Raw genomic sequence first — 20,348 nt, 5'->3', positions numbered from 1 at the left:
TGTTGAGAGAAAAGTTTATTGTATAGGTAAAATACAAAACTAATTTGTGTTGAATTTTTTCTTGACTATTATTTATAAGACTATACACTTTTTTATATAATGTTCATCAAGTAGCTTTATTTTATTATCCTACATGTTTCGCCAATTTTTTTCTATTGGCATCTTCAGGGAATACAAACTAGTAAGCTATATGAAGGTAACAGACTAGGTTATAACTGATGGTTCTAATTCATACAAAAAATTAATATTGAACAATACTAATTTTTTGTATGAATTAGAACCATCAGTTATAACCTAGTCTGTTACCTTCATATAGCTTACTAGTTTGTGTTCCCTGAAGATGCCGATAGAAAAAAATTGACAAAACATGTAGGATAATAAAATAAAGCTACTTGACGAACATTATATAAAAAAGTGTATAGTCTTACAAAACTAATTTATTTTTGGTAAAAGGTCACTAATAAACCAGTGGATATGTCGGTACAATTTTTGAAAAATTCTTTCAAGCCTGTATGTTTTATATCAATAAAATGTTTTAACATTTTTATGATACTCAGAAACCTAATCATCCCCATTCCTAAAAAAAAAAAAAAAACTCAGTCATTGCTAGTACATTGCTACCAAGTGTACTATAAAATGCAGTTTATAGTACGTTTGGTAGCAACTTCTCATCTATAATATTATTATAATATTATTATATTATATTATAATAATATAACTTTATATTATTATAAAGTTATAATATTATTATTATTATAAAGTTATTATTTTTACTTTATATCACTAAAAAGGTTCTTATTTCAATACCAATGTTTGAATTATCAAATTCAACAAATGACCAATAGAATTAAATATTAGCAAAGATAATCACATTTCTCACACTAATAAACCAAATCATTCTTGCCAGATGCTAGCTGAATGGATAGCATATCCATTCTCCAACCAACAGGCCGTAGGATTGAACCTACCGTAGGCATGGATGTTTGTAAATGTCTTTATTCAGGTTACATGAATTTTTTCATTCAGTGTGCGCGTGTGTGTGTGGCTAATGTTCTGTTTACTAATTGAATGGAAACTTAAAATTACTTGAAAAAATGTCTGTTTGGTCATTAGAGCAGGATTTCCAGATTAACTAATCTACAGCCCATTCATAGTACTAACACACTAACAACAGGTTTGCAATCTTTTGAGGGCATAATACATAATAAAAAAGTTATTCAATTAAAAATAGCTGTATTATATATATTACTATACATTAATTATTAATGAAAACCAAGCACTTTATAGTACATTTGGTAGCAACTTCTCATCTAAGATGAAAGGAACAATTTATGACAACTCTGAAACTGAGGATATCAATGCTAATATGGAGGTTTATTCCTACAAAAAAACTTAGGCTCTCCCTTTCCAGAAAAAAAAAAAAAGACAAGAGTATATATGCTAGAGTTCCCAGGGTGGATAGTAGCAGGGATGGCCTCTTATGGGAATGGGTGCCTGGGGGAAGGGGGATAACATCAGGTAGCACTGAGTCCAGTGGGGTCTGGAGGGGATAATGATAAATATAGAAGCAGTGAAATTTTTATGCTTTATACTAATGCCAGGAGTATCCAGAATAAAGGAGATGAATTGGTGGCACTGATAGTGTCAGCATGGCCAAAGATTATTGGGATCACTGAGACGTGGTTGCCAGAAGATGATATAATATCAGGAATTGAAGTAGCAGGGTACAGCATTTTTCGGCAGGATAGGAAAGGAAAACGCGGTGGTGGAGTACTGCTTATGATAAGTGATGACTTATGTCCTCCAAGAGTTGAGGCTTTGGAAGGCAGTGACACTAATGGTTTTGAAAGCATATGGTGTGAGGTAGAGGTGGGCAAGACAGGATATTTAGTGGGGTGTTGCTACAAGTCAATGATTACAGAGAGTGGGGAGCAGGAGATGTTTAGGCAGTTGAGCTTGGCAAGTGCAAGAAGAATGATTATTATAGAAGATTTTAACTATAGCATATAAGCTGGGAAGAGGAAAATGCATGTAGTAATAAGGGAATGGAATTTCTTGGGGGGGGGGGGACAAATGTCTTAGGCATCATGTAATACAGAGAACAAGAGGTTCAACAGTTTTCAAGTGCAAGAAGAATGATTATTATGGAAGATTTTAACTATAGTAGTATAAGCTGGGAAGAGGAAAATGTATGCAGTAATAAGGGAATGGAATTTCTAGAATTCTTGGGGGACAAATGTCTTAGGCATCATGTAATACAGAGAACAAGAGGTTCAACAGTTTTCAAGTTCACCATTCTTCTCATGGTGAGTATTTCACCATGAGAAGAATGATTATTATGGAAGATTTTAACTATAGCAGTATAAGCTGGGAAGAGGAAAATGTATGCAGTAATAAGTGAATGGAATTTCTAGAATTCTTGGGGGACAATTGTCTTAGGCATCATGTAACAGAGAGAACAAAAGGTTCAACAGTTTTGGATTTGGTCATAGCATCAGAAGAGCTGATAATAATTGAGATGACATCTCTTCCCCCCCCCCCCAATTGGAGAGAGTGACCATGTTGTTTTGACATGGAAGATGAATGATATGCAGGAGTATGAAAGAAAAGGGAACGTATGTCGAATTATAAGGCAGGTGATTATAATAGTCTTAGATATCAACTTGGGGCAGTTCCATGGAGGGTGGAATTGGAAGGCCAGTATACTATTAGTGCTTGGGAAATTGTGAAGGAATATTTGTTAGCAGCAATAGTAAGCTGTATTCTACAAGTGAAGAAGCGGACACAATTTGGTGTAAAGTGAATGACAAACAATATCAAACAGGAACTGCAGGTGAAAAAGAAATTATGGAAGAGATATAAGGAGAGGGGTGGAGGGTAGATGCATCAGGCCAGGAGAGTGACTAGTATGGTGAGGAAGGCAAAAGTGGAATATGAGAAGAGATTGGCACTAAGATCCCAAGAAAATCTAGGGAATTTTTTAGCTATGTGGCTAAAGGAGGAGAAATGATTGTGGAAGAATAACACTGTCCGATAAAAATGGGAATAGAGTGACTGATGCAGAGGACATAGTGGAGTTGTTCAATGAACACTTTATTGGAGTATTTCATCCTGGAGAAGTAAGTTTTAATACTAGAAGGATAGGGCAGGTTTGAGGTGCAGGAGAAGAGTATGTTCCAAATACTGAGTACTCTGGATATCAGTAAAGCAATGGGACTGGATAGTATTTCACCATGAGTTTTCAGACAATGTGCTGAAGAATTGACAGCTCCATCGACCTGGCTTTTCAATGAAAGTCTGGTTATGGGAAAGGTACCCAAGGAATGGAGGGAAGGTAAGATAGTGCTATTGCATAAGGGCAGTAGCAGCCTGGAAGTGTCAAATTATAGGCCAGTTTGTGTGTCATCAGTAGTTGTTACGGTCTTGCAGAAATTAGTGAGGGTCTATACAGCTTTGGGCAGATGAGGGTAATATCATCTGTGAGAATCAACATGAATATGTCAAGGGGCACTCTTGCTTAAGTAATATGATTGCCTTTTATAATAAAGTGAAAAGAGCAGTTGATGAGGGAAAGTCATACACTACCATTTTTTTAGATTTTGCAAAGGCATTTGATAGGATGCCACATGATATGCTGATATTTAAGTTACAGCACATGGGTTTATATGTCATGTTAGTCAACTGCATTCAAGATCGGCTGTCTGATAGGTATCAGAGTTGTGTATGGTGCAATATCAAGGAAGCAGAAGGATGCACAGGGCTCAGTACTGGTACCTGTATTATCATCATCATCATCAAATTCCTGACATGTACCCTCAAGGGGTGTACAGGATATGACAGTACTACATGAAAAAATTACATCATTACTAACATCCTATCTACAATTTTCCTCCAAATCAGTCTGTTACTTGTCAAGACTCCACCTATCAGATCTTGCATTTCTATCGTCTAAGGCACTTTGTACTGTATCAATCCACCTATATCTTGGTCTTCCTCTGGGTCGTTTCCTGCCAACCTGGCAGAGAACACTTGTTTTGCTAATCTTTCCTCTCTCATTCTATTTAAGTGACCATACCATCTGAGATTAGCTCTGCTAATGCATTCCTGGATGCTGACAATGTCAAGTTCTTTCCTAATATCCTCATTTTTAATATGATATTGCCATTGATGCCATCTGTTCACGCCTCTAATCTTTCTCAGGACTCTCATATCTGCAGTCTCTAGTCGTTGGTCAAGTGTTTTACTTCTGACCCAGCTCTCAGATCCATAAGTTAAAATTGGTTTCAACACTGTCTTGTATACAGCTAATTTAGTGTTCCGACTAATTTCTCTCTTATTCCATATGAATTTATTCAATTGACTTCCTACCATACCAGCTTTGCTGATTCTGTTGTCTATTTCTATATTTAATTTACCATCTTCAGTAAAAATCGTGCCTAAGTAGCTGAAATGTTTTACTTGTTCCACAGGTTCTCCAATCACAACACAGTTGACATTTTCAATGATTCTGCCTATTTTCATTGTCTTTGTCTTTTTATTGCTGACCTTCATATCATATCTATTACAACAGCTATTCAATTTAGTCAGAGAATCTTGCAGACTTGTAGCAGATTTATTTAGAAGTATAACATCATCTGCATAAAGCAAAAAACAGCTGATATTAACATCTCCAATTTTGATATCAGGTTTAATACCACTTTCCTTCATAATGTGATCCATATAGATAATGAATAACAGAGGGGATAATGTACATCCTTGTCTCACACCAGATTTAACATTAAACCATCTCCCTGTACTTCCTTCAATTCTAACTGCTGTCTTACAACTCAAATAAAGACTAAGTATTGCTTGATATAATGCCCCATTCACACCATATAACTGCAGCGTATTGAATAGCTTCTCTCTTGGCACCTTATCATATGCCTTTTCCAAATCGACAAAGCTTAAATACAGATCTTTGTTATATTCCCATGCTTTCTCGACTATTTGTTGTAAAGTGAAGATGTGATCCTGACAGCCTCTGTTTGGCCTGATTCCAGCTTTTTCTTCACCAAGCTTTTCTTCCACAATTCTTCTCAACTGTTTCTCAAGTATACTTGCATAGATCTTGCCAGGAACACTCAGTAGGGAAATACCTCTGTAATTCTCACATTCAGTTTTATTTCCCTTTTTATATATGGGTACTATGAGAGCTCCACTCCAATCATCGGGAATTTGTCCCTCTGTCCAGGCTTTCTGAACTATGCAGTGCAGCCACTGTAAGACTTTTATACCACCATACTTCAGCATTTCTGGCCGAATATCATCTACTCCTGCTGCCTTTCCACATTTCAAGCCTTTGATGGCTTTTTCTACTTCAAGTATGGATATGTATTCCTGACTGCATGCCTGGTCAGTGTTTTTTATCACTGTGCTGTCATCACTGCTTGTTTCATTTAGCAGTTTTTCAAAGTAATTACTCCATACTTCAAGGATATCTTTTTCTCCTGTTTTCATGTCACCTTTATCATCTCTAACTCCTTTTACAGCACTCTTTCCTCCATTCCCAAGTTTCTTCAACAACCTCCAGAATATTTTGCCACCTTCTTGATATTTATTTTCTATATTCTTGCCAAAGTCCTCCCATGACTTTTGTTTAGCTAGTTTTACACACTGTTTAGCTTTCTTACATTTGTCTCTGTATTCTGTAAGAGTAAAAGCTGACTTATTTGCCAGGAACTTTTGATATGCTTTCTTCTTTTCCTTCACTGCCTCTTTAACTTCCTGTGTCCACCAGGGAGTTCTGATTTTTTTATCCTTGCACACAACCTCACCACATGCCTTTCTGGCAGAATCAATCAATGTTTTCTTCAGAGTTTGCCACTGAATCTCCAAGGTTTGATTCCTGTTCTCAAACTCTTTCATTTTCTTTTCAATAATCTTTCTGTATTTTAGTCTACAGTTCACATCTGAGAGCTGCTCAACTTTTATTCGCTTTAAAACTTTCTTACATGTTATTCTTTTCAATATGAAATTCAATTTTATCCTGCTCAAGACTAAATAGTGATCACTTCCAATTTCAAATCCTCTGTACACTCTGGTGTCCTGCACCAGGGAGAAAACATCACTATCAACAATAACATAGTCAATGAGACTTTTCTTATTCCTAGCCTCTTCTCTCCATGTGAATTTGTGCACATTTTTATGTTGGAACATGGTGTTAGTAATAACCAGTCCATGTCCTGAGCAGAAATCCAACAGATATTTGCCATTATTATTAGCTTTGCTCTTTTCTCCAAATTTTTCCAAAATATTTTTGTATGTCTCACAATCATTTCCTACTCTGCTATTTAGATCCCCAACAAGGACCAACTTTTCCTTTTTCATTGTGTCAGTTGCTTTTTCTAAAGCCTCAAAAAATTCCTCCACTTCTATCTTAGTAGAGCCTTCTGTGGGACCATAGGCACAAATAAGTCTCATTGTCCAGTTCCCCATTCTCATATTTGCCCACATTATTCTACTTGAGACTGACTGCCATTCAAGAAGATTAGCCTCATATTTTGTGTTGAATACTATGGCTACTCCTTCTTTTCCTTGATTGTCATTGCCTGAATATAACATTTTGTATTTATTGCTCAGAAAGATCTCACCAGTTTTGGTCTTTTTTGTTTCAGTCACTCCTATTATGTCGATCTGGTACTTATCTAATTCCTCAGCTAGCTCCATTTCTTTGCCATTCAGGCTTCTTATGTTGATAGTACCGATCTTTAACTCTGGTGATGTTGAGTTGGGGTTTGTTTTCAGATTTGTTCCAGTAGCTGACTTTTCGCTGTTCGCCCTGGTTCCCTGGCGAAAACAACGGGGGCCTTGTTTAACCGGGCGACGCCCCAGCCGGCATGAAATTTTGTCATGTTGTACCATCATTTTTTTATTTTGGTTTAACCGATAAGAATACAATTTGGTTGGCTAAATCCCAAATTGCCAGCCCATCTTCGTTCGTTCAGTATCAAAGTAGATACCCAACAGGGTGCACCACGAGAAGGTGAGGATTGGACATTAGGTCAGAAGCCCTGGTCGGTTCTCCGCATTCCTTTAAAGGCTATGTGGAGGTCTCCTCTCAGTTATACAGCTTTGTCCCTTAAGCACCCCTGTATTTTTTAACCTTTATATCAGTGACATTGTCAATGGATTGCAAGGGGATATTCTGGGAAGTTCTTTCACTTGGTGGATCAGCAGGAACAAGCAATGACAAGAGGCAATCCCTTGAAGTTACGAAAGGAAGCTGTGAGCAAGAGGGTGAGGAGTGGTTGCTTTGCATGAAGGGTGGGAGAACCGTGGAATGCACTGCCTGATAGAGTGGTGAGAGCACGAATGGTCAATGAATTCAAGGAGTGGTATGGAGAATACATGTTAAAATGAGTGTTTAAGGAGAGCATGATGAAATTGTTTTCCTGGGGGGGGGGGTTTAGATTAAGGTTGTTAGAGATGCTGTTGGGATGCAGAGAGATAAAGTGAAAGAGATTTTTTTTTGAAAAGTACAAATGATCTAGTGCATGACAAGTCTGCACAAAGTTATAACAGAGTTATACAAGCAACGAAGAACAGTGAGAGAGAGTAAAAATTGAGTCTGCTGCTGCTGTAAAATGGCATTATAGAGGTGAGCAGATATAAAGACTCATGATTGCAAATGAGTCAATGCATAGGTTGTATAGGAGGAAACGTGGGAAACTTGTGGATGTGTGCAGTGAGTTCAACAGACAAAATAATTTGTATAAGGCTGAGGCAGTTGTATTTCAATGCATTCAGAGTTAAGTGTCTCTGAATGATACTTTCTCAGGAAAGTACTGTTCAGAGAGAGTTTCCAAGTGTGGGATCAGGGAAACTAGAGTATTTAGAGAGAATGCAGAAGAGAGTGTGTACGCATTCTATAGGAGAGTGAGAGAGAAAGATCAAAGTATTCTAAATGTTGTTCCTCAGCTTTTAAAATTGAGTGGGATCAATAAACATGTGAGACAGGTTGTGAAACAAAGGGGGTGAGTACTGCAGCTTATGTGTACTAATGTCAGAAGCATTCAGAATATGGAAAGGAATTTTTGGTATTGGTTAGTTTAGCTTGGCTAAAAAATAGAGGCATTGATGAGAGGTCTTTGATGGAGAATGAAATAGTTAAAAGGAATAGGATGCAAGAGAGATAGAGTGAACAGAATAAAGGAAAGGATGTCCTAATCATGGTAGAAGAACTGAAGTCAAAAAAGTAGGAGTACATATCAGCAAAACAGAGATATACAAAGCAGTGCACCCTAGCTAATCGAAGCTAGCTAATGTGAGATAACAGCCAACAGGATGACATATATATAGTTAGCTGTTGCTACAGGCCAGGAGACATGATGGAGAATGTCGTGGGTATGCATCAGCAATTAGCAAGGGTAAAAGACATGTGACAGGAGACATGATGGAATGTTGTTGGTATGCATCAATAAATTAGCATGAGTAAAAGGCATATGACTATTATGGGGAAGGAAGGAAATGAAATTGCTACAGCTGACAAGAAAGTATCAGAGAATGGAGGGAATGTGCAGTTCAGAAGGTGAATCTAGTGATAACATCAGAGAACTTGGTAGCTACATTACCCCTGACTGGTAAGAGCAACGTGATACTGACTAGGGAGAATGGCAGACATGCAGAACCTTTAGCTAATTAAGAAGAGTTTATTTGAAATTGTCAAGCAAGTGAATGAGTGACAAACTGAGGAGCCAGCTTGATGCAAAGCCATGGCATAAGAGTTGGATGGGAAAGATGTTAGCAGTGTATGGGAGATGGTCAAAGTGGTAATTGAAGAATGTAGTATCAAACTGAATATCAAGATTCAGGAGGATAAATCTGGTAGGAATTAGATGGATGTGCAGCAGCTTTTGTGGATGGTACACAAAATGAAAGAATATCAGAAAGGAAAGGCAAGAAAGGGATGACTGGTGTTGTAAGGAAGAAACAAAACCAGATTATACTAAATAAACTCAATCCTAATGAGTGATTTGGCTATGTGGTAATTAAAACTATGTAAGACTATGGAAGGATAACTTTAAGGAGTACTGATGGAGGGAGGTAACATAAGTATATGAAAGAATTGAGTTATTGAGATTATTCTGCAAGAATATTCCATCTGAATGGAGATATTACAATGTCAGATGTGACATTAACTGATGTCAGAATAGAGGCAGATTGATTGGAACTGCTACGATATTGTAGAACCATAATGTAAATAAGGCCATGGGATTAGATTGAATATTAGTCCATGAATTAGGAAATGTGCAAAAGAATTGGCATTCCCATGACTAAGCTGTTTAATTTAAACCTCAGTTCTGAAAAGGTGTCTAGGGAGTGGAAAGAGGGAAAAACAGTTCTGTTGTATAAAGGCAGCTCCAATACAAAGGTATAAAATTATAGGACAATCAATATCTCAGGAGTGGTGGTTAAAGAATTGTAGAAATTGATAAAAGGCAGAATTAAGCAATGGGTTGACAGTAATGTAATACTCCATAGGATACTGCATGATTTTCTAAAAGGTATGTCTTGCCTTTCATTAAGAGAGAAATGCCAGATGAACAGGCAGGATTTTGAAAAGGCAGAGGAACAAGAGATCAAATCGCCAATGTGGCGAGATGGATAATAGAAAGAGCACAGGAATATCACAAGAATGTCTACCTTTGTTTCCTTGACTATAGCAAGGCTTTTGACTCTGTAGATCATGTGAAACTGTGGAATGTGTTAAGAACAATGGGAGTCCCAGAACATTTCATTATCCTTCTGAGGAATCTTTATTATGAACAAGAAGCTACCGTCTGAACAGATCTTGGAGAAACTGAGTATTTCACAATAGGTAAAGGGGTGCGACAAGGATGTATTTTATCTCCGTACCTGTTTAACCTTTACGGTGAATACATTTTAAGAATGGCAGGGCTGGAGGAGTCTTCAGTTGGAATTAAAATTGGTGGAAAAAATATTAATAATTTGAGGTATGCAGATGATACCACCTTGCTAGCAGAATGCAAAGAAGATTTGAAAGAACTTATTATGAAAGTTAAAGAAGAAAGTGCTAAATGTGGTCTTAAACCTAACCTCAAAAAGACAAAAGTTATGGCAACATGTGAACTTAATGATTTTGAAGTAGATGGGAAGAAAATGGAGGCAGATAACAATTTTGTGTTCCTAGGATCCTGAACTGATAAAGATGGTTATTGTACCGAAGAAGTTAGAAGAAGAAGATTATTATTCAGAAAAAAAGCAATGATAAATTTAAACAAGATCTTTAAAGATAAACATATTAGCCTCACAACAAAAATCAGAATTGTGAAAGCAATGGTATTCCCTGTGGTACTGTATGGATGTGAAAGTTGGACTCTGAGAAAGAGTGAAAGAAGGAAGATAGATGCATTTGAATTATGGGTTTGGAGACGCTTACTAAGAATACCATGAACTGCAAAGCAAATCAATAAATCAGTGATAGACAGAATAAAGCCAGATTGCTCCCTTGAAGCTATGATAATCAAGCAAAAAGTGTCATACTTCGGACATATTATGCAAGTAAATGACAGTCTGGAGAAGATGATGATGCTTGCTAAAGTTGATGGAAGCAGGAGAAGAGGAAGAACAAGAATTAGATAGGTGGATGGAGTTAAAGAAGCAACTAGAGTGCACTTAGTGGTTCTGAAAGACATGGTCAGGGACAGATCAGAATGGAGAGCATATGTTCGTGGAGTTGCCAGGAGTCAGAAACGACTCGATGGATCATAACACACACAAAACACGTCTTGCCTTAGTAATTTATTCATATTTTTTATATTTTTTAGTTGGATGAAGGAAATGGCTACACAGTCATACCACAGAACATTTATGAAAATGTCATCTATAACATTTATGTTATAGGGTTCCACAAGGAACTCTCTTACATAAATTAGAGGAAATCAAGTTGGTTGGCTGATTTAAGATTTACTGGTGCAAGGAGAGCAAAGGGCATGCTACACCATAGCAAGGGTTAAACAAAGGTTACCAAAAGTATTGATAAATAGTCATAAAGATATAAATTAGTAAATATAATAAGTATGTAGAAAAAATTAAGTTAATCAGTGCAATATCTACATACAAGTAGAATCTATAATTAAGTGAGTTTGCATAAATTAATTCTTTGTAAAAAATTAACAATGCCATGCAGTTTCTCCAAGACTGATAACATCTACCTGAGTGTATAAGGCTCAGCCAGATAAATAACAAATTCATTCCTCTCATGTAAAGTGCTGACACTCCACCAGAATATGACAAATGATAAGAAGTACATTGCATTTTTCATGAATAGGTGAGTCATGAGACTCAGTAAATAATTATATGTAAGATAAGTGTGACCCACTATGGAATATGCCTCATCTATCTGGGCTCCAGCTTTTACTAGCTCAAAAGAAAAACTTGACAGAGTACAATCAAGAGCAGCAAAACATTATTATAGGTGCACTCTCATCTGCAAATAATTTAAAAGCTCAACAAGAGTGTGCACTTCACACACTAGAAGACAGAAGAAAACTCTCCACAGTTAAATTCACTAACAGAATCAGGAGCCAACAACAGGATCACATCTCACTCAGGACTTTAGGTGCCTGGACAGGAATATCTAGACTAAAGAGATCATCTACTTTACAATATGATCATGAAATTAGAAAACAGATTTACTTAGAGCACTTGTCTATCGAAATAAGTAAACAGCCATTCTTTCCCACTATATCATCAAAAAACACAATGATCAACTTAAATCTCCTAGAACCTTGTTCAAAAAAGATTCCACAACATGGAAATAAAAGAAAAGGACTTGAAAACTTGAAAGGACTATACATCACTTAAATAAACTGAACCATGTCATCACCACTGATGGATCATCTGGTGAAGCACTTAATCAAGAAGGAGCAGGGGTTTTATCAATTCCACCTGGAGGCAAGGAAATGCAAATCAAATCCAGTTGGAAAAATAGCTTCAAACTTCACTCATGAATTAACAGCCATACAAGCAGCTCTAAAGTTCTATCTCTCTTATTATTATTATTTCATGACACTTCCAAGGAGTCCGAAGCCTCGTTGAGAGAGGACACCTACTCTACAGCTCTTCATCTCCACCACTACACTGAACCTCTACTACTACTACTATCATCTACATCAACGGCATCTACTGCCAACCACTACCACTAGAATTTTTTTGTCTATAAATTGCATGTCCTGAAGGGCTGATTTGTCTGTATGCAGGATGAAAAACCCCTGCTACCTCCATATGAGCTTGGCTAACTCACCTTCTATTGAAAAAGTCCATTTATAAAGATTCCTCCTGTCACAAAGAGAATCAAACTTAGGCATTTTTCAATCGAAGAGTACAGTCGTCCTTCCAATTGCGCTACACAGGCACTTAATCCAGTAATAAACATTACAGAAGAAATAACCATCCTCAGCGACTCAAAAATCTGTACTTGTAGCAATAAAAAATGGAAAAACAAAACTCACACAGGAAATTCATGAACATCTAACAACTTTAAATTTGAACAATAAAAACTGTACACTGCATGGATACCAGCCCATGCAAATATTGAAGGCAATGAGCGAGCAGACAGACTAGCCAAAGAAGCAAGATACTCGCTTCAAAAATTACACCCACTACCATAAATGATGCTAATTCTGTCACAAAAGGTAAGATTGTTAAAACAAACTATCAAGATAAAGTTTCAGCAAAATTAATGAAAATAGAGAAATAACCACAATCATCACCAGACTAAGGACAGAACATTTTAAAGGCATGAAAATGCTAATCACTCGGTCAACCAAGCCAGCTGGTTAGCCTAGTGGTTAGTGTATCCGCTCTTCAGACAAAAGGCTGCAGGTTGAATCCTGCCATGGGCATGGATGCTTGTGATTGTCTGTGAAAATACTAGCGGTGGTCAGCAGTAGATGGCACTGGTGTAGATGATGATGGTAGTTGTTGTGTGACCTTAAGAAGAACCCAGCAAGAAGAGAGAGAGAGTTGTTTTGTTCTTGCTGGGTTCTACTTAAGGTCACACTCATGTTGTTGTCAAGTCCGTTGAAGAGCTTCTGAATATGACCATGAGCCCGTAGAACTGCTTTGGCAATCTGTTGAACTTTGATGGAATAAAGCTTTTCAATAGGGTTAATGTCAATTTTCTGTAGAGCAGTGGCAATTTCTGGACAAGAATAGATATGGGTAGGTGTTAGTTCAACTCCTAGACAGTACTTGCATATTTCATAGCTTCTAGAACTGTCCAGCTGAATTATTATTATTATTATTATTATTACATGACAACTCCAGGAGTCCAAAGACTCATTGAAGGAGTTCGCCTACTCTGCAACTCTTCGTCTTCACCATTCAATCCACCATCATAATCTACACCAGTGTCATCTACTGCTGACCACAACCACTAGTATTTTCAGACAATCACAAGCACCCATGTCCACAGCAGGATTCGAACCTGCAGCCTTTTGACTGAAGAGCGGATACGTTAACCACTCGGCCAACCAAGCCAGCTGGTTGGTAGAGCGATTAGCATTTTTTCTGCAAAACTATGTAGTCAACATAGTTCTATGTTGACTACATTACCAATGCTTAATTTCAAGCTTAATATCATGCAGTTGGTTTGCTAACGATTCCTGCCATGATGGCATGCACTGAACAATTAGCTTTCATCTTATAAAATGTCTGTAGTCTATAGGGAACTATCAAACAGTATATTGAAAAAGTATGAGTTGATCTAGCACCTACATCTGCAGGTCTTATTTCCCTTAATTCCAATGTAGCTGGAGAATTCAGTACAACTGAACATCAAAATTAAAGGTATTCATTTTGTACAATTGTTAAACCTCACAAAGCACTAGTTGTCAATTACAGACAGGAGAGGAGATAAAGAACTCTGCAATTTATACAGAGTCTGTATAAATTACACATTTTTGGTAGTGGTTTTCTTTTATATGCACAAATGCAAGGTGAATGGCATGCAACTCTGCTGCAGAATTATTGCAATCAGGTGTAATCTGGTTGGAGATGGTAATGTCAAGAAATACAGAAACACAGCCAACATAGGTGTGTCAGTTCTTGAACCATCAATATAGATGGGCAAGAAATCAGAGTGTGCTGCTCTTTGTGTATTAAACAATTGCAGGTAGACAGATGATGGAGTACGAGACTTCTGTGGTTGACAAAGTGAGAGTTTGCAGGAAGGAGTGCATTAGTGCAGGTAATGTTGTCAACATTCATTCCAATAGCTTCCATAATCTCTTTAACATACATATCAAAAGGATGTATGGCAGTCTGATGTGTGTGTATTATTAAGCCTCTCAACGTATTTTTATTTATTATTATTATTTAAAAAAAAAAATTATTTTTAGGGCACAGTCAGCAGAAGTGTACACACACACACACACACACACACACACACACACACACACACACTTTTTCCCCCTGCTGAATGGAAACAGAAATGACAAAATATAATACATATAGCAAGCACAATGTAAGAGAAATAGTGTATAAAGAAATGGAATTAGTTCAAATATTAAATGAAAGGAATTTTCAAATAGTAATAATCATTGAAACAAAACAAGAAATTAAAAGGAACAATAAAATTAAAATTTGTAGCACTTACTTTGATTCTAGTTCTTTCTTCTAATTTAGTCATCATTACAATTGTTGCACTTCGTTGTTCCCATACCATTCTCCAAAAATCAGAAAACGTTTCTGGTAATGGTCCCTGAGTAGCAATGTATGCATTCTGTTTTCTATACCCATCACAATAATTTGAATTAATATAATCAGAACCAGGAACTCCATCAAAAGGTTGTAAAACAACTCTACTGTGATCATAAGCAATAACATTTGCATATCTATTTTTTGGCTTGTTGATTTCCAAATTTGAGTTTTCCCAGGTAAATTGTTGTCCAGGTTCTATAGACTAAAAAAAAAAAAAAAGCTATAACAAGATATAAAAATATAGAAGATAAAGAAATGTATAGATCGCAGATAAATACAAAATATAAAATACTTTTTATATTTTGTATTTATTTTTTTATATATTCTGATTTAATTTCTTCTATTAAAGGAGGTCCATAATCTCATATTTGTTAAGATTTTAAATATTTACTAGCAGAATATTTTACAAATCTAATACAGGGCTAGTGGCAAAAAAGGACAGTGCAGATGAAATGCATCAGCAAACCTGCTCTGAGCATATGAGAAATAATTGTTATGGGACATTTTAACTAAGGGAACATACATTGGGAAGAAAAAGAGTTCAAGTCTATTGAAGGATAATTACTTAAAACAGCATGCAGATAGAAACTAAGGTTTGAGAGTGTTGAATATAATGGCAGCATCATACTTTTGTGACCATGTGACCTTAACCTGGAAGTTAGCCAAGCGTGTGCAAGTTTTTGTTATGAATGGATAACACTATTTACCAATAATTATCCAGACAACTGATAATTGATACCTGCTGATATCAATTTATAATTGATACCAGCAGGTGAACCCTAATATCAATCAGGTATGTTTACCTTTGGCTTTGATCACCTCCTACACCCTTTGAAGAAGGCTTTCCACCAATGTGCAGCAGACATCAGGTGGAATTTGTCTCCATTCCTCCATCAAAGCAGCACTGAGTTCAGCGACAGATAGAGAACATGCTGCTCAGGACCTCAATCGCTGCTCCAATTTGTCCCACAGGTGTTCGATGGGGGTTGAGGTCAGGACTATGCACAGGCCGGGGGTAGTCATTTAATACCCATCTGTTCATACCATTCAATAACAGCTGCAGCTTTGTGATATGGGGCATTGTCATCTTGATAATAAAATGGATCCATTCCATAAAAACTCCACAGTGTAGGCAGCACCTGATTATCCAGAATATCAAGGTACTGAGCTGCCTTCATGGAACTACAGACACTGACCAGTGGTCCTGCTCCAAACCATTACTCCTCCACCAAAAAACTTTAATGTGGGTACAACACACTGTAGTAACAAGCGTTCACCAAGCTTACTCCATACCTGCAACCTGCCATCAGACTGGAAACAGGTGAACCTTGATTCATCACCCCAGAGTACTGTTTTCCATTGGTCAATTCCAGTTCACATGCTCTTTGCACCAGTCCAGATGAACCGCCTTGTTCGTTGTTGTGATGTTTGGTTTATGTGCCACTGCTCTTCTGTGGAAATCCAGTACAGTATTAGTGTTACTGGTGCTTTGGAACTCATCACAGGTGGTCTATGCCGATTGCAGCTGGTTTTTGCATGCCACCCATTTTAACACCTTCCTGTCCCTGTCAGTCATTTTTGGCGGCCGCTCTGGGTGTTTTCATGCAACCAATGTGACAGCCCATGATGACACCTCTGAGTTTGGTTCGTGTTGCCATACTACCTGTATTCAACTGCCTACGATGAAATACTGCATCCTACTATCTGTTACTGTTATTGGTAGATAGTGTATATTGAACTACAGAACAAGTAATTAAAACAAACTTAGAAAATGACTTGATGCAATTACATGACATCAGAAACTGATGCCATGTAATTGCATGGTAAGATACTGGCAATATCTTACTATGCATGGTAAGATACTGGCAATATCTTACTATGCATGGTAAGATACTGGGCAATATCTTACTATTTACTATACATGATAAGATATTGTCAATGAACAGGCAAAGGGTGTCTGAGGAAAACAGTAATGTGCATTCTCAGAGTTAAGAAGATAAATCAGGTAGGAGCTAAATGGATGAGTAGCATCATTAAGGGAGTTATATAAAACAAAAAAAAAAGTGAAGTATAAGGAGAATATGTGATGAGTAAGTTGAAGAGCAGCACAAACTTTAGACTAAAAGAGTGACTTGCATGGTGAGGAAGCTAAATCCAGATTATAAAGAAATTAACTAAGGATATAAATGAGAATTCAAGAGAGTTATTTTGCTATGTGGTGAGCAAAGAAGAATAATTACCATGGAAAGATCCCATTAATGAATACAGCTGAAAGGAAGGAGATAAAAGCAGAAGAAATAGTTGAATTAGTGGATGATAATTTTTCTAGGAGTACCATCCATGTCGACAGAGGGAATTTGAAAGAGTTCTTTTGCTATATGACAAGCAAAACAAAGAATAACTATGAAAGGATAACTTGAATGAATATAGAAGATAACAAAAGAAATATCTGAATGACTGGACATTTTATAAGGACATTCTATGATGAATAGTGTGGCTTTTTGAAAAGATCTTGCCTTAGTAATGAACTGACTTTCTATAGTAAAGTGACAGTTCAGTTAGAAAAGGAGGAAATAGCTACATTATTATATTGCTAGACTTTGCATAGCCACTTGATAAGATATTGCAAAGAATAATATTACATAAATGGAAACAAATTGGGATATGTATGAAGTTAGTAACATGAGTAACAAGCTTGTTGACAGTATGATTACGTTAAAATTAAAAGTAGTGGAGCATCAGAGAATAGCACATAGCAGAGTCTTGGAGAATGCATGTATCCAGTGGTGTATGATAGATCTCTAAAAACACACATAATAACCACAGTAATGACTATTTAATTCGTAAATATTTCATCCCAAGTATCTTGGAACATCATCAGTACAGTAGTTTAAACAATACTAGGAATAACATACAGTTAGGGCGCATGATTACAATGGAGTCTCAATATGCATACAATAATGTGTTATAGAAGTAAATTAAATATAACTGAAAAAAAAAAATAATAATAAAAAAAAATTAAATTAAAAAAAAAAATATATATATATACAGGGTGTTCGGGATAAATTTGACAGTTTCGTAAGGAAAAAGAAAATCTTCTTTGTATCTATTAAATTTAATGAATTGACAAAAAAACATTACAGGCAGAGTTAATTACAATACTATCAACAAGATTTACTCAAAATAACCACCATTAGCATCGATCACAGCTTCAATTCTGCTTCGGAACCTCGAACAAGCTGATGCTACAGTCTCCCTGGGAAGGGCCGCAAAAACTGTTTTAATTTTATCCATTAACTGGGCTTTTGTATTACTGGAAGTGCGATTGGTGTCTTTTTCAAGTGCGCCCCATACAAAATAATCCATGGGGTTAAGGTCTGGGGAGTTTGGAGGCCAAACATTTGGACTGGTGAAGTCGTAGAAATTTTCAGACAACCATTTTTGACTTTTCCCAGAGGTGTGGCAAGGGGCCGAATCCTGCTGCCATACATACGGCCTACCATTGGCTACACTTGTTATCCAGGGCTTGACTACAGTTAGCAACTCCACGAACAAAGCCCGAATTCCAATGCCAGGGTTCTTCAACACCTGTTCCTGCAGATTTGCGAGGAATTCTGCTGTACGAACGCAATCAGATCGTCTGCTAGGGATCTTTCTTCTTGCTACATCCTCGTAGTCACCATTGCAAGTCTCTAGTTCATGCCTGATTGTTTTTACTGTATTCAGGGAGCATTGGGCAGCAGTCGTAATATCCTTATTTTGATGGCGGGCACGAATCATCATGATACAAGTTATTCTCTTCCATGATTCAGGTGGGTTCCAGCTATCCATCCTTTCTGACATCTTGTATAGGAATGAAGAAGGGTCCAAACTTTTAAATGAAGAGAAGTGTGTGTTAATACATGTAACTTACGGAAAAATATAATTAATTATAAATATGTCAAATTTATCCCGAACACCCTGTATATATAAAGATTATTTTACACTATTTTATATGACAATTTCCCATACTTTAGGAATAGTAAGAACATCGTTGCAGTTTAAATTTGGTCTGTGTAGTAGGGCTTCAGCACTTTTTTTATATAAACGTTCATATTTATATAAAGATCTGTGTAAAAGTTTCGACTTCTCCCAATGGATCCTATGGTTTGGATTTTCAACTCCGTGTTGGGAGAGATCAGATTTCTGCGGTTTGAAAAGACGAATGTGGTCTTGATGTTCCGAGATGCATTTCTGAACAGATCTGGCTGACCAAAGTAAGACAATTTGCAGGAGCATGGGATCTCATAAATGCCAGGTAACATCAGAGGTGAGAGTTTGTCCTTAGGAGAAACTTATTATCTTCTCCTAAGGACAAACTCTCACCTCTGATGTTACCTGGCATTTATGAGATCCCATGCTCCTGCAAATTGTCTTACTTTGGTCAGACAGGTAGGTCTGTTCAGAAACGCATCTCGGAACATCAAGACCACATTCGTCTTTTCAAACCGCAGAAATCTGGTCTCTCCCAACACAGAGTTGAAAATCCAAACCATAGGATCCATTGGGAGAAGTCGAAACTTTTACACAGATCTTTATATAAATATGAACGTTTATATAAAGAAAGTGCTGAAGCCCTACTACACAGACCAAATTTAAACTGCAACGATGTTCTTACTATTCCTAAAGTATGGGAAATTGTCATACAAAATTGTGTAAAATAATCTTTATATATATATATTTTTTTTTTATTATTATTATTATTATTTTTTTTTTTTCAGTTATATTTAATTTACTTCTATAACACGTTACTGCACGTATATTGAGATTCCATTGTAATCATGTGCCCTAACTGTATGTTATTCCTAGTATTGTTTAAGCTACTGTACTGATGATGTCCCAAGATACTTGGGATGAAATATTTATGAATTAAATAGTCATTACTGTGGTTATTGTGTGTGCTTTTAGTGATGAATTCACCACAGGTTTCGTTATATAAAAATGATAGATCTCTGTGCTCCACTACTTTTAATTTGTAAAGTAATCATGCTGGGGATGGTTTAAGGGACATATTCTGCTAACTGACAGTGATGCTAAGCTGGAAAGGGCAACCTCTACATCAATAAATGAAACCTGATATAAAGATTCTGCAAGAAGATCTGTACTGAGTAATATTATGATTGCAGAATAGTGGATCCCAGTTCAACACTGAAAAGTAAGTTATTTATTTTGGACTGAAAAAATTACAAGCCATATCATTTACGAGACTGCACTGTGAAAAATCCATGGGACTAAAGATCTGGGTAAGAGTTGAGAGGAGACATATTGCAAAAGTAAGCAAAACTGCATAAAGCTCACTTGGATTCAGAAAAACATACTTTATAGAACCATGACATATCCACATCTAGATCACCGTGCTCAAATTTGGTTGCCAGATTTTGCTAGAATCTGACAACTTGGGAAATTAAAATAGCGATGGATTTGCAGATGTCCTCTTTAGAAATTCTTCAAATGATGATAGGAGTGGGGGGGAGAGAAACAAGGGATCATCCTTAGAAATTGATTAAGAGCATGATTAACTGGGGGGGGGGGGAACTAGATTCTTG

At 36.7% G+C, this 20,348-nt stretch overlaps 1 protein-coding gene across 4 annotated transcripts in view; it reads right to left on the bottom strand.

Annotated features, from left to right (window-relative positions):
- Positions 1 to 20,348, bottom strand: part of LOC150092284 (tyrosine-protein phosphatase Lar-like) — a 1,042,795-nt gene that overhangs the window by 136,528 nt on the left and 885,919 nt on the right. For all 4 annotated transcript variants that reach the window (XM_090415047.1, XM_090415048.1, XM_090415049.1 and 1 more), the window contains exon 26: positions 14,660 to 14,965. In XM_090415047.1, coding sequence (XP_090271173.1) covers positions 14,660 to 14,965 — 306 coding nt within the window. The remainder of the gene's footprint in view (positions 1 to 14,659; positions 14,966 to 20,348) is intronic.

Source organism: Typopeltis vanoorti, chromosome 26 (assembly GCF_054136105.1).
Source record: "Typopeltis vanoorti isolate ZY-2024b chromosome 26, IOZ_Tvanoo_1.0, whole genome shotgun sequence".
Taxonomy (NCBI): Eukaryota; Metazoa; Arthropoda; class Arachnida; order Uropygi; family Thelyphonidae; genus Typopeltis; species Typopeltis vanoorti.
The sequence above is the reverse complement of the archived record's forward strand: the minus strand, read 5'-3'. Positions and strand labels throughout refer to the sequence as shown.